The 27509-nt window shown below is 44.1% G+C and overlaps 1 protein-coding gene across 1 annotated transcript; it reads left to right on the plus strand.

The window, feature by feature from the left end:
* Nucleotides 1-2909: 2909 nt before the first annotated feature.
* On the plus strand, nt 2910-27216 carry LOC119377210 (transcription factor E2F3-like; the record flags this gene model as incomplete). The annotated part of the gene is made up of 6 exons (XM_049411556.1): nt 2910-3187; nt 3962-4076; nt 14559-14562; nt 15167-15351; nt 23159-23165; nt 23272-27216. Coding segments are annotated over 6 exons (819 nt in total), but the record flags the coding sequence as incomplete, so codon positions are not given.
* Nucleotides 27217-27509: the final 293 nt, after the last annotated feature.

Below are 27509 nucleotides of genomic sequence, written 5' to 3' on the forward strand. Positions count from 1 at the left end.
CATACGTCACAATAAGTCCGAACAGAGATACAAAATTAGGAATAGTACAAGCATACGCTACACAACATCCAGGCATAACAATGAATAGGTGCATATCAATAGGTCGCCTTTCCGTGTCCACCTAGCAGTCGCAGTCCTTCTTTTTCTCGAAACATTACTGCATGGCATCTTGGAGTGCTGTGCAGCTTAGTTGAACAAGTGCAATCACTACTGGATAGTTACAAGAGGTGTGGAACGGTGATTTCTTCATTCATGTGGCATGCACCTTCTAACACGACATGTTGTTTCGCACTGGAGTTTGTTTCCTTGCATGTTTGTGCATTATATGAAGATTTGTTGTGCGTCATAGTGTCATGAAATGCACAGCGTCAAACATAACACTTTTACTGTTTTCATCTTCAAACACTCGTGAATTTTTTACTTTGTGTTGCAAAGATAACATCTCTGTTCGATGTGAGAATAGTGCGAGTAAAATTGCCTTGGTAAAAGTGAGCAGGCTCGTAGCTTCCTTTTTTTGCTTTTACGCCTCTGAATATTGCTTTACTTGAGAGTTGCGTGCTCCTTCGCGGCACTCGAACTTACGAAATTTCAAGGCAGCGATCGAAAACACTGCACGCATAACAAAATTTTTCTTTCAAGTTGAACCCGATAGTATCAACAGTGCACGCTTGAAAGTCTGTGAAATAGCGGAGACGCCTTATCATGATGTCATGCGTCATTTCAAAAGCACGTTGATCATTTTATGTCCTAAGCCGATCCACAGACTGAGGCGGCTGTTCATTCCATGGCCTATTTTCCACTCAGCATTTTTCATAACGGTAAGTAGGCAATGCACTGTGTTAAATGCAAGTTCACGGAATCAGTGCACTTCATTGAGCAGAGCACCTGTAATGTTATCAGAGTCCTTAGCTACTTGGAATGTATGTTGACATCTGGCACCAGCTGCTCATGTGAGCGGTGCGAGTAGTCACCATTGGTTCTCGAAAATAAAAAATCAAGCTTATTTGGCAAAATACATCTGTGTTTCAAAACGTACCGCACCACAAGGTGGATCAGTGGTGACGGTGCTCGGCTGCCAACCCGAAGGTCACGGTTGTGATTTGCGGTTGTCACGCATTTCGGTGGAGGTGAAATCATAGAGGCCCACGTACTGGCGATGTCAGTGCATGTTAAAGAATAAGAATACCAGATGGTTGAAATTTCCGGAGTCCTACTACAGCATCCCTCATAATCGTATCATGGTATTTGGACGTAAAACCCCATATATTATTATTATTATTTAAGCATAACTGCTACGTATATTGGCTGCTACACTCGAGACCCATACCTCAAAGTTGTCTGTGTTTAATTCACAACGGCCACACAACTAAGCTTCACTCTGTGAAATTTGAGACATTTTCCATTCATTCGCAAAAGAATTCAAGGACACGATCATGGAAACTGGACAAGCGGTAATAACAGTGTTGTGGAAGTGTATGTATACCCTCCTTGCTACACAGAACAGCATGCGCCTTGAAGTAGCAAAGAGCTAGGCTTGAAGTGCCTTAGCAGACGACACGCTGCCTTGCTGTCCACCTATTAGAACAGTTCTATGAGGCTGTAGAATTGTCAGTTCAAAAGGTACAAACTCAGTACATTGTAGTCATAGGAAACTCCGATGCAGGAAGAAGGGGAACAAGCAGTCGAGAACCATGGCATCAACTTTAGGAATAAAGAACCGAAGAATAAGGTTGGGATTAGTGCACATACTGCAGACATTGCCAAATCATGACAGACCATGGTACAACCATTGTATATTGCCAGTAATAACATAAGGGGTTGAAACTTGATGCAAGTCGTGATGGCAGAACAGGTGCGATGGCTTCACTGGTTCATGTAGTGCATGGACCTGCGTTTCTTTCAGCTTTATGAGTGATATAAAGCCACCACTGAAAAGGACTTCGTGATCGCAGGATTTCAGGTTCAACAAAATAGTTTTTTTATGTTATTGGAACTAGTTTCTTTTCTGTACTGCCATATTATTCAAATATCTTTATGGCACCTTCCATGTAAAAAAGGATCTGTCGACGGCTATTCACTTTGCATAAGGGGTGGAATTTTTGGTATAGCGAAGTTTCGATGTGTAGAAGCGAGTTGCCAATTTTACCAACATCGTTATGCCGAGGTTTAACTGTACGCAAGTGAAGCAGCACAAGCTACTAGTAGTGCGGTCATGGAGGTCTGACTCCGTGCATGTCTTAGTGCAGTTGTTTATCTGAGACACTTTCTATATATTGCTCACTATTTGATGCTCAATAACTATTTAATCTGTAACTTGTGCGTGTAAGGTTACTTCAAGTCGCATATTATTTGTGCTCATTAGTGGTTCCAATATGCACCATACCGTGTTTTGGTTTTGGGCACAAGTGGCTGCTTATTGCAGAAATGTCACTTCACTTGTTTGCTGGTAAAGTGACTCCAATCTAAAACATTTTTTATCTAACAGTTATGCCATGTTTGCAGCATAAAAGTGGAAAACCCAAGTGTTGCATTGAATTACATGTCTTGTACCCATAGTTTTCTTTTGTATGGGAAGCAATAGGTTTTGGCTGCATATGTGAGCTACGAAGTCTCTGGACATTTTCGTGCTTTTGTCTTCTGTATGTGGTAATGCAGAAATCGCTGCTAGGGTACGTGAGTCATGAGAAGATGAGCAATAGAAAGTATGGTCCATATTTTGTGTGATTTCGCTGCATATGTGTTGTACTTTATGACATGTCATAAGTGTGGCAGTAGTTGGTTGTAAAGAAACCAGTCTAAAGAGGGAGATGTCATTCAGGCATTTTTCATTGTAGCTTGCATGGCAGTCCTCTGATAACATTGCAGTGCAATGCTGACGGAGGCAGTGCACTGTTATTTTTTTTACGCAGGTGGTGGATTTAAATAAAGCATCGGAGCTGCTAGGCGTACAGAAGCGGCGCATCTACGACATCACAAACGTCCTCGAGGGCGTCGGCCTCATCGAGAAGAAGTCCAAAAACAACATCCGGTGGAGGGAGGGACGGGGGGCGGCCACTCTGAACGGAACCAGGCAGCGCATTCTGCAGCAAGAGGTTGACGAGTACATCAAGGTGGAACGCGAGCTGGACGAGCTGCTCGAAGGCGCAGTGTCTGATCTGCGAGGGATTGCTGAGAACGTAGATCGAAGATATCCTTTGCTGCTGTTGATCATGAGTGCTGATATTCCGTTCCTTATGTGGCTGTTCAAAACATGAAAATTGTGCAAACAGTTCTCTAGTGGCACCAGCTATAGTAGCACGTAAGCACAGTTTCAGCTTCACACATTTTCATTTGCAATGCGGCTCCATGCTAGCTCTAGTCTGTGTAGAAGGCCAAACCTCTGTACCTGTCGGCTTTCTTGGGTGCCTGTCAGGACGTACAGGTCCATCTGTCCGTTGGCCCCACAGATTCTGAAAGATAGGTCACACACCCACATGCTACGGTGTTTGTGGAACAAGCTGTTGAAAAACCATGGTTGAGGCCAGCAGGGTGGTGGGCAGTGGTGCTAGTTTACGGATGTTTGTGGTATCTGGTATAGTAGTAGGCCTATGCAGGATAAAGGTTAGGGCCACTGGGCATAATGGATGATGATATAATAGCCCACTGCTTACACGTAGGGAGTATGGAATGTTGCAGACCTCGAATGCTCCTTATCTCATCCCAAACGCGCCCCATATTTATCATATCAACCAGGACGTCAGGTTGCTGTTCTTCCTTCTCGTTGAAATTTTCTTTCTGCCTTTGCTGCAAGATAAACTCTCTTGCATGGCATGGCTTGTAGCGTCTACTGTCACTGCTGCTGCTGAAGTTTCTTCGCTCAGCCGACGCTCAGTAGCAAGGTAAACTGATGGTAGAGAGTTCTCGTATCGCATGGCACTTTGCTGAGGCAGTGTGTGCATTAGGCCTTGACTCATATGTGCACGTATGCCTATGTGACGTATCGTGACCTGCGGAGCATCAGCAGCCTGGCTGACCAGACCGTGATAGCAGTCAAGGCACCTCCTGAGACACGGCTAGAAGTGCCTGATCCCCACAAGGTAAACCTCCTGGAGCCCTTTTCAAGAGAATATGCATGAAAATTTTGCTGAATATCCATTATCTCATCTGCTAGAAGAAAAATCAATGCACTGAGGAAGCTTAGCAGGTGAGGTGTTGCAGCGTTAAGCCTGAGGCATTCGGTTCTATTTTCAGCCATGACAGCTGCACTTTGATGGAAACGGAATGCAAAAAATGCCTGCATACTTCATTATTCGTGTGCAATAAAGAGCCCCAGGTGGTCAAAGTTAAACTGAAGTCCCCCGCTGTGGTGTGCCTCATAATCATTGTGGTTCTGGCATGTAAAACTACACAGCTTAACTTAATTATAATGTTTAATATTGTGTGCTGCCTTTGTGAAGATGCTTTGGTAACAGCTTGGGTTCCTTTTCTTTTGAAGAAATGGTCTGCTGCTTCATAGTCTGCAGACTGCAACATCAAACTACAACTTGTACAAGTTTCCTGGAAAGATTGGCTCAGAATATTCTTCCACCTGGCTAAATTTCGACCTTTGGATGATTTAGGGACCCTTTAAAGGGGTACTGACACAAAATTTCGCGGCCGAGAAAGCCTGCTGGATCGATTCCTGTGTACGTGTGTGTACCATCTGCAAAATATCGACAACGAATAAAGCTTGGAAGGTATTTTATATGAATTTTGAAGTTCGCGAGCGCGATCCAGCATTATAGGCCGCACCTAGTGCAATGACACCCTCGGAGGTGACTCGAGGTGACCCCCTACTTCCCCTACGTAAACGTTTCAGCCGGTACAAGTTATGATGACGTCGTGGCCGCCATTTCTGTTTTGACGCGCTTCCCGACTAATCACTCCTCGCCAGCGGGTCAAACCTGAAGTGATTCGCCACGTCGAAATTCCTTCCATCCCCGCCGCAAGAAAATCGTCGCCATCAGACGACGATGAGCCCGACGACGACAGATCGCGCGGAAAGGCGTCACTGTTCTGTGTGCTCACGTGACCGAGCGTTTCACTCGCTAGGTGGTGATAGTTGCACCCGGCGGCTTGTCGTTTTTGGAGCTCTGTCAAACCGAAACAGGCTGTGTCGGTAATGAGGAGCTTGTAATTAATTATCTGTCACGCGCTGCAGCAAACCATGTGCCGTGTTATGACTAACAGGCCCCCAGCAACACATTGCAGCAAAAAAACGCGGGGCGAAAAGTTTTGTGTCAGGACTCCTTTAAGGCAATGAATGGATGACATTAAGATCCTTTGTTGTTTATAAAAAATGCCTTAATAATCTCTCTTAATAACCTTCAGGGTTTCTTGTTAGATAGTGGATAAGGATATTCTGCTATCCCGTGCCTAGTATCCTGGTTACGTTTTACTTTTGCTGTCTGTATGTCTACTATGATGACAATGCTTAGTTGTGCAGAGTATTTGGAGTTTATTGGCTACGAAGGGCCCAGGCTGGGTTGGTCACCACATGCTCGGTTTGTGTATTATTTTATGTTCTCGTTTTCTTCGGTTAAACTTAATTTGAAAAGTAAGCGCTGTGCCATGCGCTCCCTTGCTTTCCTCTTCTGTGTTAGTCGCGCTGTTAGCCATGATGAAAAATACGAAATCTGGCTGCCATGTTCAGACCTTTTTCTTTCTTTTTTTCTGAATGTGTGGAGCCGACTAGATGCAGATGTGCTTTTGAGTTCCAGCTTAGTGATATCCTGTTGCAGGAACTTACTTTACAGGTGCACTACAATATAACTCAAGCAGTGATTGCTTTTCAAGAAAAAGAAAAAAAAAAATCGTGAATTTTCTCAAAGGTTGTGGTTCCAGCCTTGTGTTTGTCACTTTTGTGAGCTTGAATTGCGTTTAATTCTATTTTAGCGCACATCACTCCGAGGTATGCATTAACGTGCTTTTTCTCTACAGCTTTTAAATACCACTTGTGTAAGAGTGCAATGTATGAACAAAGCAAAATGTCCGTGTGAACTGGGCAACTTCGGGCTTTCAATACTCTCCTCTGTTAGGTTTTTGAGGGTCAATATTCTTCAGAAGATGCATCTTCTAGAGCGGATTTTTTTATGGCAGTTTTAAAATCCTCAGCAAATGATGCATGAGAAAAAAATCTGTAACAGTTCCTTTGTTGCAAAAAGAAAGTTGTAAAATATTTTGGTTTGCAGCGTGCAGGACTTATTCTTGAATATATGGTGAAAATCTCCCGAGTATTTCATCATCACTGCCATCCATTGTTAGGCCATATTTAAGTCCACTGCGAGACAAAAGAATTGTCCAGTGATTGATAATGACGCCCCTGTCTGATGCCATCACACTCCATCTATGCCTCTGAATTGCACCAATTTTCTCACACCACCAATCTCGTTCCATCCCTGAGTGGCACCTTCCTTCTATTACCACCGATTCTCTTCTCTGGGTTAGTTGAGTATAACCCTCACGCTTATAAATTTTGTGTTTGACCTTTTTCAGAATGCAAGCAGCTTGTGTACAAAATAATTTATCTTTTTTGCGACCAATACTTAGTGAGGTGCTTCAAGGAAGGACCGCCGCCTTTTAACTTCCAGATTAAGAACGTTCGTCGTGAAAGAAGGTAAAGCCTGCAGACATGAACATAAGAGAAGAGAGCCATACAACGCAAACACCAATTATCGACTGAAAGGGTGTAGAATTTGTACACTGAGAAATAGACAAAGCCTTAAGGAGTACTGACAAAAAATTCTGCATTTTGTTTTTTCTGTTGTAATAAGTAGCTAATGGCCCCCTTATCCCGGCTGGAAACATTATTTGCTCGAGTGCATGACAGGTAATTATTTCGAGACTGGTACGAAAGAAGAAACAGCTAATACAATCCTTTGTAATAAGTCGATCATATAAATAGCAGCCTTCCACAATTGCTTTGCACATGAAAAAACCGAAATTGACCGCCTAGTGAAAGAGGTATACAAACTAGTACTAGGGACTCCCATAGGTACGAGCATGGAGCTCTTCCTAGTGTTAGGACTCCGCAGTACTCTGGATGACCTCATAGAAGCATAGCAAATATCTCACGTGGGATGATTAACCAAAATCAAAATGGGGCGGCCTATACTACGCAAGCTAGGAATGTATTACCACACTCAGTATGGGGAAAAGAGGACGATAATGAGAGAAATTCACGACAAAGTTCTAGTACCAATCTACCCAAAAACATGCATCCAGGTTACAAGGGCAGACGCACGAGTAGAGCAGAGAAAATGGTCCAAAGCTGTGGGTCAGATGAAAGAGCAACATTTGTAGAGGCAGCGCAGTACCCAAACAGAAATAGCTGTGTGGCAGTAGTCGTATATCACCCCCAAAAACTCCTTACAAGCATGTCAGTTAATACCAAACATTTCGAGACAGCAGAGGAGGTAGCCATTGCACAAGCATTGGTCTCCACAAATGCTTGGTACATCATTAGCGATTCTCAGGCGGCCATTAGAAGCTATGCTAAGGGTAGGATCTCCCCTGAGGTGTGGCACATCATCAGTCAACGAAGCAGAATTCTTAATTCAGAGAAAACGATAGGCAATTGCTCTGGTGCGCAGTGCGTACGACTCCAGGCATTCCTGCAATCAATCCTAACGAGGTAGCACACCGCGAAGCTTGAGGTCTTGCTCGCGGAGCTGAGCAGAGAGTGACTTCCATCAGTTAGGGGAATGGAGATCTGGAGAGGAAAAGAGAGGTGACAGGATTTAGTGATATTACCAAATTCTCTCGAAATAGGAAGTTAATATTACCACCGCCTCACACTGAGCTTAACAGAGCAGTCTGTTGCTTGGAGGTGTTTAAAACAGAAACCTATCTAAATCCCTTGCAGTTAAAGACTTTGTAGCTCGAGATATACGAGAGCGATATATGCAAGCTATGCAAGTCTGCTGGAGCCACCCTTCAACGCATGTTGTAGGGATTTAAAATATATCAAGATAAAATGGCAGTCTCCCTTGAAATCTGCGTGCGTGGTGGCTGGCCGCGCTGCTCAGACCAGCTGTGGCCAGTCCAGCGAGCCATGGAGGCCATCTCGGTGGCCCCAGGCCAGGGCCTTTCAATTGCTGGATTCCGAATGAAGTTATTTCACTCACTCATTCATGTTTTTACCGTCCAGTAGCATTTTCGGTTTCGGAGAGCAGCGAGAGGTGGTACCTGGATGGCTTGTTTGTATACACAGCTGGCCACTAGACCACACAAAACAATGACATGCATCGCAGCACTTGCACGTGCGCGCCGCATTGACAACTGTGGCAGAGAGCACACGCAAAGGGCGTAGCAGCCAACACTAACTTGTGACATATAGCTGGTTGTTGGTTGTTTATAGTCAAACCTTGTTGGTGTCAATGTCACAAGGTGCTCCATTTGTACTCAGTTGTGGGGCATACATTTCAAAATTGATTTTAAATATCTTCGGCTAGGCTATATCGTACAACGAACACCACATAACGAACATTTCAATTACCGAACTTTTAAGAAATCCCGTGCCGACTGCTTATAGTTCAATGTAAAATATTTCACTACTACGAACTTCAGAATAACGAACATTTCAGAATAACGATCGTTATTTAATTCCCGTGTAATCTTTAAACAACACCTCAGTACTACGAACTTATATCCGAAATGCGAGGATTCTTAGATTTCAGTGTATCGGGTCATGGCAGTCGGAGCTGTAAGGTAGCAGACGACGCAGCGCGAAGAGCGGACGCCCTCCCGCTAAAACCTGAGATGGCGCGGGAGGAGAAAGACCGCGGACTGAGAACTTTTTTTTTTTTCCCCTCTGTTGAGGAGGCGACAACGCATCAGGTTTTGTAAAGGCTCAACCGCATGCGTAGCACGCGACTTTCGAGCGAATGCGACTGCGACAAACCAACACCTCCTACAAACGGGCTCCGTCGCGCTGCTCGATTGAAAACTATTGCGCGCACTCAGGCAAATTACGAAAAAGAATTACAGAGTAGATGAATGACAACATGCCAAATTTATATTGTCTTGTTTGAGATAAAGATGCCATAAAAGCGTTTCGGGACTTCCTTTTTCGCAATCTTATGTTTAACCGCGGCAGTAGTATCTGCTGTGATCCCATGGGGCGCCCGGAAGCGTACGCTGCCTACGCTACGTCGCACTTTGCAAACTGCGTTATGTTGGGGTTAGTCCACGAGGCGCATCTCGACAACGTTTCCTCTTGCTGTCATAGAACGTTTAAGAAAAGCCGCAGCGCCTCACATCGTTGCTTCGCAGGAGAGGGCTACCTCACACGACGACGATGTTGACATTGCAGCAAGCTACCACCAATGCAGCAAGCTACCACCGAAACATCAAAACGAAACCGTCGATCATAAATAACGACAAAATACGGCCGCTGCCTCGCTCTCCGCGTGAGATGGGGCTGTAAATAAGGTAGTCTATAACTTGCATTCCTTGAAGTACGCGCCGATTGGAAGCATCACGAGCGAATTGCAACCGAAGCAAGGGTCAGAGATGCTGCCATGTTGTTGGATATCGTCATGCTCACTTCCGGGCGACAAGCGATGTTTTCTGGCTTTCCAGAAACCTGGGATGCTATCGCGGAACGATTCTATTTCAGATTCCCATGCCTTTCGTGCTTTTCGCGCTTGGCCAGTGGTCAGAACGACGGTCCGTCCGCGTTATCAGCGCGATCAGCCAGCCGTGTGGAATCGGAAATAGCATCGTTTCGCGATTGCACCCCTGCGACAAGCGACGGCGATGGATGGCCCTCCGCGACAGCAAATCCTGTCGGCCGTCGCTCAAAACTCGCGTGCATGCAGTTGGGCCTTAAAGGATTGCAGCGATGGACATGGACGACGATGTCACGGTAGCACCCGAAGATCGCGACGAGTCCGTGTCGGCCACAGATGCGTTGGACTACTTGAGGAAACTCCGCATATTCATAGAAAAAAGAGGAACAGCGACCGAAGCGGCGGATAAAAATGCGGACGGTCTAGAATCGTTCGTGACGCAGAGTTTGTGCTGCACCCGTCAAAAAAAAAACGATCACGGACTATTTCAAATAAACGTGCCTTGTCTGACGTTCACGTGTGCATTGTTGTGAGAAACGAGTTCAAGGACGTACCGTTGCAAAGGTAGGACGTTTGCGTTACTGAAATTCTATTGTTATGGTAAATTTTTGGGCTTTCACTATAACGACCTTTCAGAATAACGAACATTTTTCCGCGGTCCCCTGAAGTTCGTTATACCGAGATTTCACTGTATTAGTCATTGATATTTTGTAGATGGTGTGTATGTCCACACAAGTCTCTCTCGCAAGTGATATCGCCTTCAAAATTTTATGTTGGTTCTCCTGTCAGTGACACAAAACATGCCAGTTATGTGTAGGCATTTGTGTTGTCTGGTTCCTTCGTCTGTGTCTGCATATCTTGCCTTCTTTAATGATGAATTCCTACCAACAATCTCAACTTTCTGTTGTTTTAACAACACTGTTGATGTAATTGAATGCATAATTTATGCTGATGGTACACTGCTACCTTGTTATTTGAAACTCATACATGTGATTCATTTTTGTAAAGATTAATATGGCACTTGCAGTAAAAGCTCGTTCATTCGAACTTACAGCTAATTTGAACTGACTCCCTGGCCCCGGCACAGCCTTGTGTATTTCTATGGAGGGAAACTCCCGATAATTCGAATCTGTCGGTATCCACAACGGTTAATTCGAACTGGGAGCCCCTGGTTTTCATTATGAAGACAGTTCTTCACCTATGAAGAACTGTCTGTAAATGTGTCATATCGATACAACGTTATTTCAAGGCACTCACTATTCTATTGCAACAAAAATAATATGTTAATTTTTGTGTGTTATAGTAACTAATCCTACTTAAGTTTTAATTAAATATATATTTATCCTGAAGTCATTGATGCTCTGTTTTGGCATAAATAGAATGAATTATCAGGCTAGAATATAGTGCAAGTTCCATTTTGGTTATGTCCATTTTGTGCAAACGAAAATTATACTTTTCACATGGTTCGCAGGAAGCGGCACATCGGACGTGGTAGCGCCTTCAGCAAAGTGATCATGTGCAACAGTACACTGCAGAATGAAGTTAAATACAGACAAATGTATTATGCAGGAGGGTAAATTTATCCAAAGCTCGATATACTATCTCGCTCTTTCTTAGCCCCTAGTCGATACAAATAGCAAAAACAAGTGGTGTACGCAATTGTGTACATAGCGTCTCAAAGGTTTAAGGCTCACTGCTCACATGAATACATGTCGGTGCTTGTTTCTGGCATATCACTGACAGATCAATTAATTCTGTTTGCTGTTAGAGTTCCATAAACTTAATTTACGAAATCACCTGCCACGAATGTGTAGTAGCGCTTAATTTGTAATAACGAGTCCGGAGGTGGCTTCTTTGGGTTCTGCCAGCGCGGTGTGGTGCGATGTTCTTTCATTCTAGGGCCCGCCCGCTAATTCGAACTCCGCTTAATTGGAACAATTTTAGAGTCCCCTTTGAGTTCAAATTAAGGAGCTTTCACTGTATAAATATCTGTAGAACAATAAATATATTAGACAACAACTGTCACAAAAAAAAAGTATATGAGACGACGTCTGGTACAGTAATCGAAAAGTTATATTTAGGCTTGTGCGAATAGTAAATTTTAGGTTCGAAGCGAATAGTGATTTTGGTCGAATGATTTCGAATCAAATTCAAATAGTATATATCGCATATTATAAAGAACAATGAGCATATTTGTCATGACCCAACGAACGTGCACAATATTTTTTCTAAATTGTAACAAGCCATGTGCAAATGTCATTCTTTTTGGTTTAAAGAAAGTGGAAGCTACTTTGAATATAGCAGGATTTGAATTTTGGTAGAATGCAAGCGATAACCTGTAAATACGTTAAGTTTTAAAATTTACTATACTTGGAGCATATGAGCTGGTATAATATGATGCTTTAAACTTAAAAAATTGATGAATCGATGTGACGGTAATATGTTCATTTAACCTAGAAGTGGGGCTTTGCGGCAGTGCGGATTTTTCCTGGAAAGTTGTATTCACGGTGTAGCACCCCTCCACTGCAGTAAAGCCACCTTTACAGGGGGGTTACAAGCAGACTAATATACACCTATTCATTCTTTCGAATAGTGTATTATTCGTTCGAATATTCGAAGTGCTCGATTATTCGCACAAGCCTAGTTATATTTCAATGTAGTCGCGGCGTGAGGCCAAAGCGGCGCAGCCCGTGTGACAAACGAACATTATGATTATAATGGTTTCTGTGCGGATCAAGATGAACTAAACAGTCAGTGCTCACAGTATATATATATTTTTTTTTCTTGCTCCAAGACAGTCAGCAGCCATATTAACAAGTGCCTTTAGTTTTCATCAATCTATCGTTTTACCCACCACGGTGATCTAGTGGTTATGGTGCTCGACTGCTGACCTGCAGGTCGCAGGATCGAATCCTGGCCGCGGCGGCCGCATTTTCAATAGAGGCGAAAATGCTGCAGGCCTGTGTGCTTATATTGAGGTGCACGTTAAAGAACCCCAGGTGGTTGAAATCATATCGTGGATTTAGGATGTTAAACTCCAACAGTTATTATTAATCTATCATGAAAATAGCAGACACAGTTAAAGCCCTTGGTGTCCATAAACCTATGTCATGGAACAATCAAATGACCTGCGCAATTACATGTATATCACTGTCAGTCAGCATGCTTGACAATATTGAATTCTTTTGGCAAACAGCGGTTAAACTACTCACACCTAATGCCTCATTTTTATCTTAATTACTGCTTCGTTATGTGAGCAAGGCTACAGCTAATGAATCTAACCCGCATGCATTACAAAAAGAAAACGCCTGGGTCAAGCCGGCATTCTTCTGTAATGCATGCAATTCGGGTTAGATTCATTAGTGATGATGCGTCAAGCACGATTCGCCCGAAATTTTGAACAACCAAACATCATTTCACTAGCAACACTTGCACAAAGTAGGACAGGTGTATCACTCTAGATAGATCTTGTGAACCAGTGGAAAGTCCCATTCTTTTGTACACCATCTGGTGACCAAATGATTTTTCAGTTCCCTGCATTACTGAAAACACTTTGTGTTACAACTACCTAGAAATTGGCCAAGTTACTGACCAATATTAAACATCTTTCTGGTTTTGCAAAGTTACAATTTGATTCTCCAATGTTTAAGAATGTTTTTGAATTAGTGGTTTGTTTAATAATAGGATGTGTAGTGTATACTACACTGCTGGGGACAAAAGAAAAGTGTGACAATCACATTAAGGTATGAGGCCAAGTGTTGGAAAAAAATTTGTAAAAGGCAATAATCACTACATATATAAGTCTACATTGTAAAGCAGAACTTTTAAGAGGATGTTTAGCATTATAAGCAGTCCTATTTTTGTCAATTTTTCATAATTAAAAATTCATTAAAAGTGGGCCTCACACGAACAGTCCTAACTCAACTTCTATGCCAACAAAAAAAAAATCTAATTTTTGCAGAGACATAAAAGAAACTTTGGCCAGTGCAATGAACCAAAACAAATGAGATCAGATTGAATACTAAAATTATAGTGATTAAATAACCAAGAAATTATGCACTAGCAGTAGGGCACCTTCGTATAACAGGCAGCCATATTAAATCTTGTGGCACGATTTTGCTTATTGAGGTTCATTGCACACCCACTATGTGATAAGGAAGTGTGCCAGGTTTTAATGAAAAATCTTTATTAGCAAAAGCGTATGAATGTTCGCGATGCGGAAAAATACCAAAATGTTCTGAGAAAATCAACAAAAATGATTTGAAACATGTGCAGCGCTTACACAAGGTGACCTAGAGCCCTAAATCCTCGATATTTGTAGCTAGTTCCATCCTGGACCTTACTCTTGTGTGCCATTGCTCGAGTGCAAATTTTTCTTTTCTAGCTTGCTTTGCAGCATGAGTGCTGTGATAGGACGCTTTCGCGATGCAGTGCCGATCGTTTTGAGGCAAGTTTTTGCAGTGTAGAGGCCAGGCTCGAAGCCAACTTGCTTCAAAATATCAAATGTGCTTCTGTTGCCATTATTAAAATGACGCAAATTTAATGATATTCAGGCTCACATATCTGTCCTTGAGGTGTACAACATTGCGCGTCCACCTGGAGAGATGTTTATTACTTTCATGATTAAAAATGATGGGTTTACAACGCTATTAGAGCATTATTACATTTTGCCACTTGACATGAGATTGTTAAATAACCAACAATGTACTACATATCAAGCTAATTTTACGATGCACACAAAACTGGCACTTTTAGTTTTGGTTTCGTAGATGACGGGTGGTCTAATATTTTTGCTTGTATCTTTGGAAAGAAACTGCATAGACAGAAACTTTATGCAGCAAAATGATAGGCGATAAATTGCGCATTCAGCATGACCAAAAACAAAACAATGACATTTTTTTTTTAAATTCGCTTTTTCCACTTGGCCTCATACCTTAATGTGATTTTTGCACTTTTCTTTTGTCCCAGCAGTGTAAGTATGTTTTCTTGTGCTTTAATATTGGTGGACAGAACTTACGGTTTCAGAAGTTGTGAAAGTGTTGCCATGCTGCCTTGTAAATGATGCTTGAACTTCTCCAAGTTCTTTTTCTTTTTTTAAGGTGCCTCTTGTTTCTCGAATGAAAAAGTACAATTCTTCTTGTTGCTCTACTGTGAGCTCTGCGGAACTTGGATCAAACATTGGTGTGTGGATGAAGTTTTGAAGAAAGCTATGACAACATTTCTCATCCCACTGTAGGGTGATATAATTGTCAGCCACATGTCTGTCATTTTTTTAGAGGGGAAGTGACATCATTTTAAAAAGATTTTGAGTTAACGCTAATGGCTAATCAGCCTTTTTATGTGTCACTTATGTGCTCCCAACATTACTTTCTGCTAATTATATCAGTGTAAAATGCTCATAAATGATTTGAATTATTCTTTAACATTTTGTTCGCATTATGTCTACAAAACCTGAAGTCAGTGCTTGTGCAAGTTGCGTGGCCTTTTATTGTTTTGTTTGGGCCTTTTCTGTTGTTTTCTTCTCTCTGTGCCACACAGACAGGCTAACAGCTCTTTCAGTGTGCCTCCTTGAACAGGGCCTGCAGATATGGCTCAAGGAGTGAAAAAAGGGGAGATTGAGGTGTACCTGTCCAACCCCGAAGATCCCGTGGGACTTGTCAACTGCGATGCAGAGGTCCCTGTGAACAGCCAGCCCTCGTCGTCCTCTCAGGGGACTACGAGGAGGCACCAGCCCAGTCCGCTGTGGCCGGACCCTCCACGGGTGAGCAGCACTAGCCTGGCAGAGCATTGCCTGTGTGTTAGTTCGACACTGGTTGTTGTAGATTCAGCTCCCGATATTAGATGGTGCCCACAATGTTTCATTGCTCATCAGGTTTCTAGATGCGTACTGTCTCATGTCAGGCCTGCTAAGTAGTACTCCTGAATGCCTGGGTTCTTGGCTAACCACGTGTTTGATGTTCTAACTCAGATTTCGTATAACGAACTCGGGTGTCATTGTGCATTTTTGCTTGATGTCAGCCATTTCACCTGTCTTATGACGTGTGGCAGTTACTTTGCACTGTATGGAAGCACATCCTTCAAGATTATGGCAAAATGACTGAGCAACCATCAGACTGCGAATGGGGTGGGAGCAAAGCATACGTGGCAATAAGCCAACCGCAGCCCTTCAGGGAAAGCAGTCATGGGCACGTTACCAGTAAAAAGTAACAGTGTTACAGTTACAGTTACCTAAGCCAAAAAAGTAACTCTGTTACAGTTACATTTACGGAGTTTCCGAAAGTAACTTGTTACAGTTACAGTTACTGTGCAAAAGTAACGTCGTTACTTTTCCGTTAATGTATAAAATAATAGATCACAAATCAAATTATAGAATTTATTTAATAAGGGTTGCACGTTGTAAAACCCTAGACGAAGGAAACATAAAAGGGGGACCAACACCAGCAATCCTTTTGAACGCCTCTTACTTGAACTGGAAAACGTGGTTGATGTACTGGAACGGCGGCAGTATATCCTAAGACGTTTGTTAGAGAGTTTTAGTGCTGGGGACCCGCGGGCTTGGGGGCGCGTGGGTCCTTGTGCTCTTTTGCATTCTCAGTGGATGCGGCTGGGAGCACAAAGGAACGCAAGAGCGTGCGTACCCAGGTGGCTTTGGGTCCCCAGCACTAAAACTCTCTATTAACTGTACCCAGAAGCGCATGCGAAGAGCAGCGGGGAGTGCATCAAGAGTGGGTACGACGTCCATTGTGTCTGCTCCATATGTTTAAGGTGTGTCAGACTCTGTTCGAAGAGCTTCCGGTCCGCTGGGCATACAAACCGTTTTAAGTCCCGTTATTATACCTTGGAACATGACAACGTGTGTTCACGAAATCCTAAGACTGCACACCTGCGGATGATCATTGCGGTATCTAAAAGTGCGATGCGGGGATCGGCGAAACGGGCAGGAAATGATCAACGAGGCCTAAAGAACTCAAGCGGAATGTCGCTAAAGCAACCCATGCAAAGCGTTCTAAGACCGAGCTTGTTGAGCACTGCTGTGTGACCGGACATAGCTTTGACCTAAACAATGCGACGACGCCGGTTTGTGAACGAAGGTGGGGGAAAAGCAACTCTTGGAATCGCGGTTCATTCGCCGCGGCTTGCAAAAACAACCGCGGCCCCCCACTGGATATTTACAAGGACATGTGGACTGGTTGACCTCGGCTCATTTTTTTTTTTGTTTGTTTTTTAGGATGCCACCTGCATAGGGGGCGAAACGTCTGTCATTTTGTTAATAATCGTTGCATTAAGTCGGAGTAAACATTTTACAATCAGTTACAAAGAAGTTTTAAAAAATCACTTCGCTAGTTCACGGAATTTCTGGCCTTAGCTGTTTCACGTTCTGCTGTTTTCTAGCCACCTGTCAAACACGATTAGCTCGGAGCCTCAGACGAGGGAAACTATAAACATGGCATCCTAATGCTCCTCCACCTGTACACCAAGAACAGAGCTATAGATACTCAAGTGACGAAAAGGATATATATGCTGAAAAGAAAACGGACGCGAACTTAGCAGGCTGTTCAGTTGAACTACGATTGATTTACATGTTGCGTTAATGACAGACCTCCAACCTCGGTCTTCTGCAGGGAAGATAATCCGCATTGTCACCTCCTCTCCTAAACTGCGAGGGGAGCCCTATTCTGGAAAGTTGAGGGGTGGAGAGGATATATGGTAAAGAAGAAAGTTCGAAAAATGTTGCGGTTGGATAATTTTTCATAAAGACAGAAGTAACTGTAACGGTATTTTCCGTTACAGTTACTGCGAAAAAAGTAACAGCGTTACAGTTACAAGTTCCTCTAACTTAAAAGTAACTAGTTACAGTTACAAGTTACTGAAAAAAGTAACTAGTTACCGGTAACGCGTTACTAGTAACTAGTTACTGCACAAGACTGAGGGAAAGGAGCTGGTGTTCTTGGAGAAAGGCAACGTATGAGACAGGAAGCATTGGTGTCACACGCGTACTGTTCATGCGTGTATTTAATTTTCTGAATAGGAATACTTTTCTAGTTGCTGTTGTAATTGAATTTCATATTTGCATGCCCCTAGTTTTCATACGTTGCTGCAAGGTGGTGCAAATTGTTTTGAGCTGTGCATTTCTGTGCTACCTACGATAGATCTTTTAAAAAAAATAGATTTGAACCTCAGTGTAAAGAGCATAGCAGGGGAAGCAAGTGTGAGTTGAATCGAATATTTTAAAAATATTTTCAAGCATGAAGACTACTGACTTTTGCAAAAAAAAAAAAAATCTTTTTTTTTTTTCACTAACCAGACATGAAAGCGTAAGCTTGTTGTGCAGCAAATACTAATATATACTGCAGGAAATGTAGTCATCGTACAGCGCTATTTCTTGACAGTACCACATAAGCAGTTAATGCCATGAAGGAAGGGTAGCTGCTTGGTGTGTACAGGAAGCGGTGACAGTGTTGTGCATGTCACTGTTCCTCCAGACAACGAAACCAGCTGCTCGCTAGACACACTAGTGCCGATGTGTCAGTCTAGTTTAATCCATAGTTTAATCCTCTAAGCATGCTTTCGCAATTGGGAGGAGCAATTAAAACTGATCGCACGATGTTCATTGCAGGCATTATCTGGGTTACCTTAGGATAACCCAGAAAAATGCTAGGTTTCCTTATTTTGAGACATTTCTTTTTAATTTTGGAATATTAGATCCCCATTTGTTTCGGTGGATCTGTACAATATAATTTTGGTGCCCTATCACAACAACGTGCTTGGCCTCGTACACAATGCCATGCTCTGGCCACTACACTTGAATACTGACATCACATTTGCAATTTACCACAAGTATGTCATTGTTTGTGCTGGTTTCAATACTTGTGATGAGTGTTCTTATGCTGCATATTTTGAACCTATTAGTAAAAGTCTTGCAAAAATTGATAGAATATTTGCACACTCAAATGTAAACAATTATGTCTAGCTCTCCGTGGATTTTGCAATTGCGCCGGCTGGCAAAAATGGGCGGCAGCCACCTAAACTTGAATTATCCAAAGTTCTAGCCCCAATTTTTGGCATTGTTTCGACAGGACAACTTAGTGCCTGCGAATTTTGCTCGCTTTGCATGGAAAACACTTCTCGAATGCAAAATCTGATATTTGTTATGTAGTCACAAGTATACCGTAGAATGCAGCTGATACGTTTTTGAAGGGACCCCGTAGAAAATAAACATAAGAGGCGAGAAACAGGAAAACGAACAAAATATTTAGTGGTTACAGAATTTTATTTCAATGCTTACGGCTGTGAAAAACCCGTGCTTGCACACATTGCCTGGTGCTTTTGTATCATGTCCGAGCAGCACAACAAGTTTTTCGAGCACCTGCAGTCTCACATCCTTTTCATAAATCTAGTGCCACTACGGCCTACACCTGACAAGCGATCGCTTATGGCGATACCTTCGCGAGATTGTCGCCGGTTGTGTCCGCGTCGCTGAGCGATACTGTAGGACCATGAGCATAGTGTCGGACCATCGTGGCTTGCAGTAAACGGTCAAACGCCTTGCGAAAATAGAAGTACACCCAAAAGCGGCTCCACCAACTCCTAAATTTTTCACTGGTGCACACATTGATGCACTCAGCCACGGTCTAGTTGACGGATAGAAACGCAGAGCTGGGGATGGCGTCATCCACAGAAATGTAATCAATGTATGTGATTTTTGTTTTAGCATGAACAGCTGTAGGCGTGAAAGAACTAAGCACATGCAAGCACGACCACGTGAACTTTAACAAGCTCGAACAACTCCAACAAATAAACGCCAACGTGGTGGCAGAAGAAATGCCTATCTCGAAGGCCTTGCTTTCGCAAGTATGTCATAGACGCCATCTTTGCAATACGAATGGCAAGCTGTGCCGGGGCCAACGGAAAACTACGTAACAGCCGGGAAAACGCATCAGAAAGGAACGTAACAGCGGGGTTCTACTGTATTGTAATAGATAATTTTCTTCTCATAGCCTTACCGCACACCATAGAGTTTCATACAATACCCTAGAGAGGAAACTGGCGCTGCGATCGTTCAACCACCATGGGAATGATGGGAAGTACAGGCTTAGGATTGGATAGCGTTAGCTAGCGAACTGTTTACGGATCTTTTTCTACAGTTTCAGTTTCGTTCTTCGCGAGGCCTGGGTAGTGGGGTGCGTTTCAAAGCACTCAAGCAGCGCCTTTGTTGTTCAAAGAGGCTGAAGACCGCTAGAGCTCTTGGTTTGCTGCGACGCTGCAGCTTTACAGGTTGTATTTGACAGTTTTAGCAAAGCGTCGTGCACTCACCGCTGCGCACAGATGTAGCGTCCCATGTCAGTGCAGCAGATTGCATCGCGTTCGCGTTCACGTTTGTTTGATATGCGCGTCTTACCAAAACTCGTTCAAATCAGCTGCAAAACGACGGCGAAGCTAGGTAGACGCACCGTAGCGTTCCTCTGATTTGACTTCACAACAAAACGAAAGATGCGTTGGAGGCAGACCACTTGAACAGACGCACCTGGCATCGCAGCAAACGGTACGTTAAGTGTTTCTCACTCAATACAGTACTGTTATTTCCATAAATAGATGATGCGTACTTTCGAGGGAAAAGCAAGCGTGTTTCTTGCCAAGAGTTGTACAAAAATAATTCATTATTTGGTGATGCCAAATCTGGAACACAATTTCAGAGCAATGCATACCCTGGTGGTTGAATTTGTCCAGGTTTCAGTTCCATCTCACGGTCACGCAGACTTTTTGCAATAAGTTTTACGTACAAAAGAATGAAGGAAGTTTTAATTGGAATAGCCTTCATATCACTTTGTTTTACACTCGGCAAACAAACGTTGCGAATCTCAAGAACCTAATCCATCCGAAGCAAATCCGAAGCCTGTACTTCCCATCATTCCCATGGTGGTTGAAGCGCTGCTCAAGGAGCCCGCGTAGACACTAGCGCCAGATTCCCCTCTAGGTATTATTGTAAGAAACTCTATGCCGCACACGTTGAGACTCTTAAGTCACCTTTAATGTTATACAGTAGAACCCCGCTGTTACGTTCCTCACTGCTGCGTTTTCCCGGCTGTTACGTCGTTTTCCGCCGGTCCCGGCATAGCTCCCATAGGATACAATGTATTGGGAACCCCGCTGTTACGTCGTAACTGTCGGACCGTTCCCGTATGATACGTCGCGAAGTGCGCTCGGAGCCGACCGAGTGACTACCAAAGAGAGCCGCCATGGTGCATTTTCACGCAGCTTGGCCTCGTTTGACCGTAATATTAGCCGCATGAGAGGCGCAAGCAACAGAATCTTTCAATTGATGCAAACAAAAGCATGGCCTTCGAGATTCAATTGCAAAGATGGCGTCTATGACGTAACTGCTCGCGAAAGCAAGGCCTTCGAGATTGGCATTTACTATTGACAAAAGCATAGCCTTTGAAATTTGTATTGCACAAACATGGCGTGTATGATGTAATTGCATGCGAAAGCAAGGCCTTCGAGATTGGCATTCACTTCTGCCATCGCGTTGGCGTAGACTCATCATCATCGTTATTTGTCGGAGAGCGGGAGGAGTTTTGAGCTGGTTGGAGCTCGCACGGTCGTGCGTGCGGTTCGCGGTCGGACTCGCCGCGCCGGTCGTGATTGCGTGTGCTTAGTTCTTTCATGCCTACAGCTGTTGGTGTTAAAAAAATCACATATGTTGATTACATTTCTGTGGATGAGGCCGTCCTAAGCTCCGCGTTTCTATCCATCGACTAGATCGCGGCTGAGCGCGCCAATTTTTGTGCTGCTCGTAAGAATTGAAATAAAATTCTGTACCACTAAATATTTCACCGTTTTTCCTGTTTTTCGGCTCTTACGTTTCCCGTCTCTTACGTTTTATTTCCTACGGTCCCTTCAAAAACGTATCAGCGGGGTTCTACTGTAACAGATATGTATATACCCCTACATGTGTCATCGTTATAAGTGGACTGCACTGACAGCAGTATGACAGCAGTTTCACAAGTTCACTGATGCTGTACTTTTTTGTAGAGCATCTGCAGCCACAAGCATCGAGATGGTGGGTGACACCTTATTCGCTTGATCCTGTGGCATCATATTTTGCATGTCTGCGTTCTCCAGAATGCAAGAAAAACACCTACCGTAAAATCCCGAGCAAGTGCCCCCCCTGTGGTGAAAGATAATCCGACAAGATTTGGAGGAGGGCCCTTGCTTGGTCACGGGTCAAAATTCAAGGTGGCGGTGGAAGAGCCGCGCGTGCTTTTAGTGAAATGCTTTATTGAATACTGTGGTAGCCTCGATACTCACCGGAATCGAAGACCACCATGGGTTCAGGCTTAACGAGCCACAGGGCCGCGTCCACTGTCGCCTGCTCACGTGTAGCGCACCGCTCCGCACGCACTCGGCTAGCAAAGGCATTGAGCGCCGCGCGGCAAAAACAAAGTACTCGATATAACAACACACACACAGTATGTACTGAAGAAACGTCAGATGCGGCGCTTGTTGAAATGGTGCAAGATCGTGGTCACGACGGAGGTGCATCGGAGAAAAATCCACTGTTTGCCGCGCCTGCCGTGAAGGAAGTGATGGGCGCATAGGACGTCTTGCGTCGTGCCGCAGCGCGCAGGATGATGACGCTGCATTGCATGAATTAACTTCCTTGGAGCGCCGCTTGATGTCATCATATATGAAGAAAACACAAGCCAAAATCACGCAGCTTTTTTCTTCTGAATAAATGTGAGAGGTGAGGTCTCCTGAAGTGTTGTCAGTCTCATTTTGGTTTTGTTTTGCATGATACTTGCCGATTTTCACGTGAGACTGCATGTAACAAAAACCTGTGTATAGCGAAATATTGCCAACATTTTTCAATTTTGTTACATCCAGGACCAACTGTATCTCTCAGTTGCATTGAATTAAATGCCACATACTGAAGCATTACACTGTGTAAATTAAACCTGGAGGCACTGTGGTAGTAGCGCAAACTGTACAGGCTCCACAGCCACAGGACTTCTTGAGATGCTGAGCGAACGCGGTGACGTCATCTTCGATGGGCGCGTCATTGGCAACATCAAAGCATGGCCTTTGCGATCAGTTTCACCAACGCGCACAGCCAGAACTAATCACAGAGGCCACGGTTGGAGATACGGCAGTGCTGCGTGGCTCCCCGATGATGACGTAGTTCCGGTTAGTTCGTTTCCACGCCCACACTTTCAACAGGTTCGTGTGGGCGGAGCAAGACGAACTTTTCTTTTGTGTATTTTAAAGCTCCTGCTGCCACAACAGCGGAAAAAATTACGCCATCGTCAACAATAATGTTGGTCCTTGTTAACAACAAAGTTTACCGAATTCTAAAACCACTTCAGCTTCCCTTTAATGTTAAAACTTTAGCGCAAAACGAGCACAGCGGACAAAGAAACGACGAGGACAAGCGCTAACCTTCACTTTCGGAAGTGCGTTTCTTTGTCCGCTGTGCTCGTTTTGCGCTAAAGTTTTAACATTATGGAATACCAACTAGCCCGCTCCCACACCTTGCTTCCCTTTAAAGATTTTTTGCCATCTCATTTCAGTGCAGCAGTAAGATAAGTACAACCATGTAACACCTCTTTTAAAGGTTTAGGTGTGTTGGTGCTATTTTTTTTCGCACATGGAGTAACCAAACCGGGTCCCTTTATCACTGCAGAGGAGGTGGTGCTAAAGCGGGCCCTCATCTCGGAAGAGGACGACCTTGGACCGATGGGCGGCCGGCAGTTGCTGGTGCAAACGGAGGACCAGCTTCTAGCGGACAGCTTTGTGCAGCTGGAGCCCCCCCTCTCGGAGGAGGACTATGCCTTCACTCTGGATCAGGCCGAGGGCATTGCCGACCTGTTCGACGACTACGACTTCTCCGACCTCTGCCCCCCGTCTAAGTGATGGCTGTCTTCTCGATTCCAATCCCTCTCACTGTCTGTCTGTGCCGACAAGTACAAAAAAACAGGCGCCGTGCCGTTGCCGGCTCTTCCCCCGGTGACGCCCTTCCCCCCTCCTCCTCCACGTAGCACTGCCACCGCACGCACGTGTGTACGCACCGTTTCCTACTCGTGCGCGAGTGCAGGTGGCCAACATAACTGTACAGTACTGGCCGTGGGAAATCAAACATGTTGAGCCTATGTTATTAGGGTAGCTATGTGATTCTGCACCACACGTCTGTGTCCTTGTCCTCTCCTGGAATGTGTTGTGCGTGTCTGTCTGTGTTGAGCCCTTCTGTTTGTTTGTTTCGTTCATTTTCTATTCTGCTGTTTTGTATTTATGCTTTTGACAGATAGCTTTTAGACTGCGTCCTCTCCTGCTTGAGGACAGACTCCGAGGGGCTATTGTGGGGTGCACATCAGGAGAAAGATTAACATTATTTGTCTGCTCGCTGGTGCTGCCCCTGGAACGAGGTTTTATGAAGTGTATTTTAGTCGCGCTTGAGGAATCTGTTCACTGTTGGTGTAGCACTGCAGCACCAAATGTTGCAGCTTGGTGGAAGCCTTCATATGTGTGTGTTTGCTTTGAAGAAGTCTTACCGTTGTTGCCTTTGAAAGCACGCAAGCTCACACAGCCCACACACTTAGTTATAAACTAGCTGGGCTGCAGCAGGAAGCATGGACATTATCACAGTGGCATGTTTGTGCAATTTTGCGTTATTTGTGCTTTTATTTAGCTTTCTTTGGCCACATTAGGGGCATTATGAAGGAGGTTGCCATCTGCTCTCTGGTGATGGTTGCAGAGCCGGGTTGACTCAGTCATTTAGTCTTATATTTGTGCATTAGCATGGCATCGAAGCAGAGGAGTTTTGAAAGCTGCGGGTCGTGCTGTTTGGATGTATTATTTTCCATTCAGGGTGCTAATTTGACAGTGTAGTCAGCTTAGCAAGACAATGAACTGTTTTTCAACAGTGATTTCAGATTATTTTTTAATGGCGTGGGCATCTGAGTAGGCAACGTAGACTTCGGGTTACTGCTGCTTTAATTGTATAAAGTTCTATTTATCGCTTTGTTGCTTTAGGACAGATAGATGACAGTGCTGCTTCCATGTTGAAAGATTAGAAGCTTGTTTGTGTGGGCAACGTCTCCGTCTTGAGAAGCAGCGACTAACTCGTCTGCTATAGCTCCATCAGTGCCATCAGCTTAGTGCTAAGAAAGAAACAGAGTTTACTATGTTTGATCCCAAAGGCACAGTACTTTTTGACAGTTGGCACTGTTAGTACCTTTGGAAGGGCTCTGCTTTGAGCCGGCAGCACTGAAAAGGTGAGTCAGACTGTAAAAAGGGCCAATAGGCATTAATTGTGCAGTGCTAAGAAGCATAAGTCACCCTTTGTAGCTTACTTCATGGAGAAAGGAAAAAGCAATGTGTAGGGGGGGTTGTCCTTTTCTTCTTTACGCTGACTAGTTCAGATGGGAATGGTGCTGATGGGGCCGATACCAGTTCAGCATTGGTACCAGTTACAGTTTGTCACTACAAAGGTCAAGTCTGCCTTGAGGCTGCCTGTAGACATGAACAGTGCTGTGGTTCTTGAGGCAGAGATTCTTCACATGTACGCTGTAAAATTAATAAGCTTCGAAACTTCACCGGAGGTCGTTATTTTTCAGTTCAGCTGTGTAATGTTTGCGTGCGAAGAGTCCAATTCTAAGTCAGGCCTTGTGTGCCATCGTGACCACATGTGGCAGCAGTGCGGAGAGTCGTTCCATTGGGCATGCGGTAACTTGTTCAGCCAACTTGCAGGCATCAAGCTTTAACTGCAGCAACAGGCCAAGGATGGAAGTTTTGTTCATCCAAAAAGAGTAGTGACACAAAAGATTTGAAGGCAAGATCATCTGTGAGATCGATTTGTGGGGACACATGCGTCTACAAAATATCAACGAAGCGTAAACATTGGAACACATTTAAAATTGATTTCAGGGCGTGTGCTGCGTAACGGAGTGCAGCACATCATGAGATCATCGACTTGGCTGGAATGTATGCACACAACGACCTACCCGAGTCACATATCTCCAAGTCTCTGGATGAGGACGATGTGGAGACATTGTAAAAGCACGTGCAAGCATAACTGTCAATGTGATGCTTATGTTCATGTGTTACTGTGCAAGGCATGCATGTCACAGTTCTGTGTTGGTCACGTGACCTGCTGTATTCACATTCCAGCCGTCCTACTTTTCTCAGTGCTCCCTAAAACCAAAACTCTGACTTGGCACTGTAGAAATGGCACTAAACAAGTAATTGTTGTGCACTGGAGCTATCCAGCCGTGACAGCTATGTCAGTATTTAGTGTTTAATAGAAAGACAAACTACAAAACTTATGTGTCAGTGTAATGGAGTCTTTAGGGCTCTCTTAAATAACATCTTGGCTTTGTGCTTCAAAACTAATACTAGTTTGGTTAATTGGTTGAAGTGAAGCGAGTTCTATATTTCTGCTTAACACCTAGGAGTATGCAGCGATTTCTTTTCGCGTAGCCATGCTTTGCATGTTGTGAAGTAGCTTGGGCTGTATGTGAGCTGCTTGCACAATTATAACCAGAGCGCGTAAATTTAACGTCACTTTGCTGCACATGCACTAGGTGCATACCAAAACTGTTGGTCACATAGTAGGGTGTGAGGAATACTGTACAAGTGCAGGAGAAAAAAAAAAAATGTTACGTAAGTGTACACGTAACACACATAAGCCTTGCTTGCTTCACCTGGCAAACCTAAGTGCTCAGTGCCCGCGACATGCTGAAGGAATGGCGACAGTGTTTTCACACGCTGCCCCTCAACAAGTGTCCTTTTGTCGGAGTCCATTCAGTGTGCCATCATGCCTTTAAGTCAGCCTTAGTTGCTTCCCTGTTTTTGCATTCAGAGGGCTGTCGGCACTGACAGTTCACTTCAGTAGTTGAAGACAGCTTGTCACATGAAAGCTCTTTCATTTTGCACATGCCGTGTGCAGGAGGAGTCGGTAGTGACGTAGCTGGAGGTTGTGACGGCCTCCTACATTCCTCAGTTTTAGATGAATTGAGACGTTGTCAACGTGGAAATGACATTCTCGTGGAAGCCTTGTCGGCTGGGCTGCGTGGCCTTTGTGCCAACTACAGCATGGTAATGGGCCTGTGTGGAGCATAAGGTGTGAGTGCTTGCGGGTGTGCTAGGAGGTACTTGTTCCCTGTTTGTATTCAGGGACGGTGGCACCTTTCGGAGCGTTCCTTTTAGACTGTGTGATTTAAGAAAGTATTCCTCGTGCCTGCCCTCTTACCCATGTGACGTGTGTGTCGAACTTTCACTCAACACTGTCGTAGAGGAGAAACTGCAAACATGGGAAAGAGGCTTGCCTATTTTTATGCGAGGCCTGTTGTCTGACTAGGACAATACCTCCAGCGCACTTGTTCTGGTGTGCGATGCGAACTGCCATTACGAAGCAAGGTATTATATTTTGCAACAAGAACTGGTGTTCACTGTACATAGTGTGTAACATATATTTTTCACTTTTTGTAGGTATTTTGTGTATGTGTTTGCTATAAAATGTTGACAGGTTCTTTTTTTTTTAGAAGGTTGAATTTGGGTCGTGTGACGCTACACAAGCAGCTGCATGGGCTAGCTTGTTGCTGTTGCCAAATAAAAACTTCGTTTTATATACAATAGCTGATTGTACTTTCTTGTCTGATAGTGCAAGCTTGCATGTGAAATTGTGCCTAAACTGCTTATTGTAGTACTGTGTTGGTCGGACTTTTTTTTTGGCTCGGGCCCTTGGACCTTAGCATAGGGCCACAACCGTATGGGAGTGGGCCCACTGGAGGAGTTTTGCATGCGGTTTCACTGGTATAATAATTGTACCAGTGAAATGCACCCCAGATATGTGGCCTACTAACTTCTTGTGTCCAAGTTTGTAGTAGGGCCTGTTGAGGGATCATTTATTTAAAGGCATAATTG

This window comes from Rhipicephalus sanguineus, unplaced genomic scaffold, assembly GCF_013339695.2.
Source record: "Rhipicephalus sanguineus isolate Rsan-2018 unplaced genomic scaffold, BIME_Rsan_1.4 Seq4043, whole genome shotgun sequence".
NCBI lineage: Eukaryota > Metazoa > Arthropoda > Arachnida > Ixodida > Ixodidae > Rhipicephalus > Rhipicephalus sanguineus.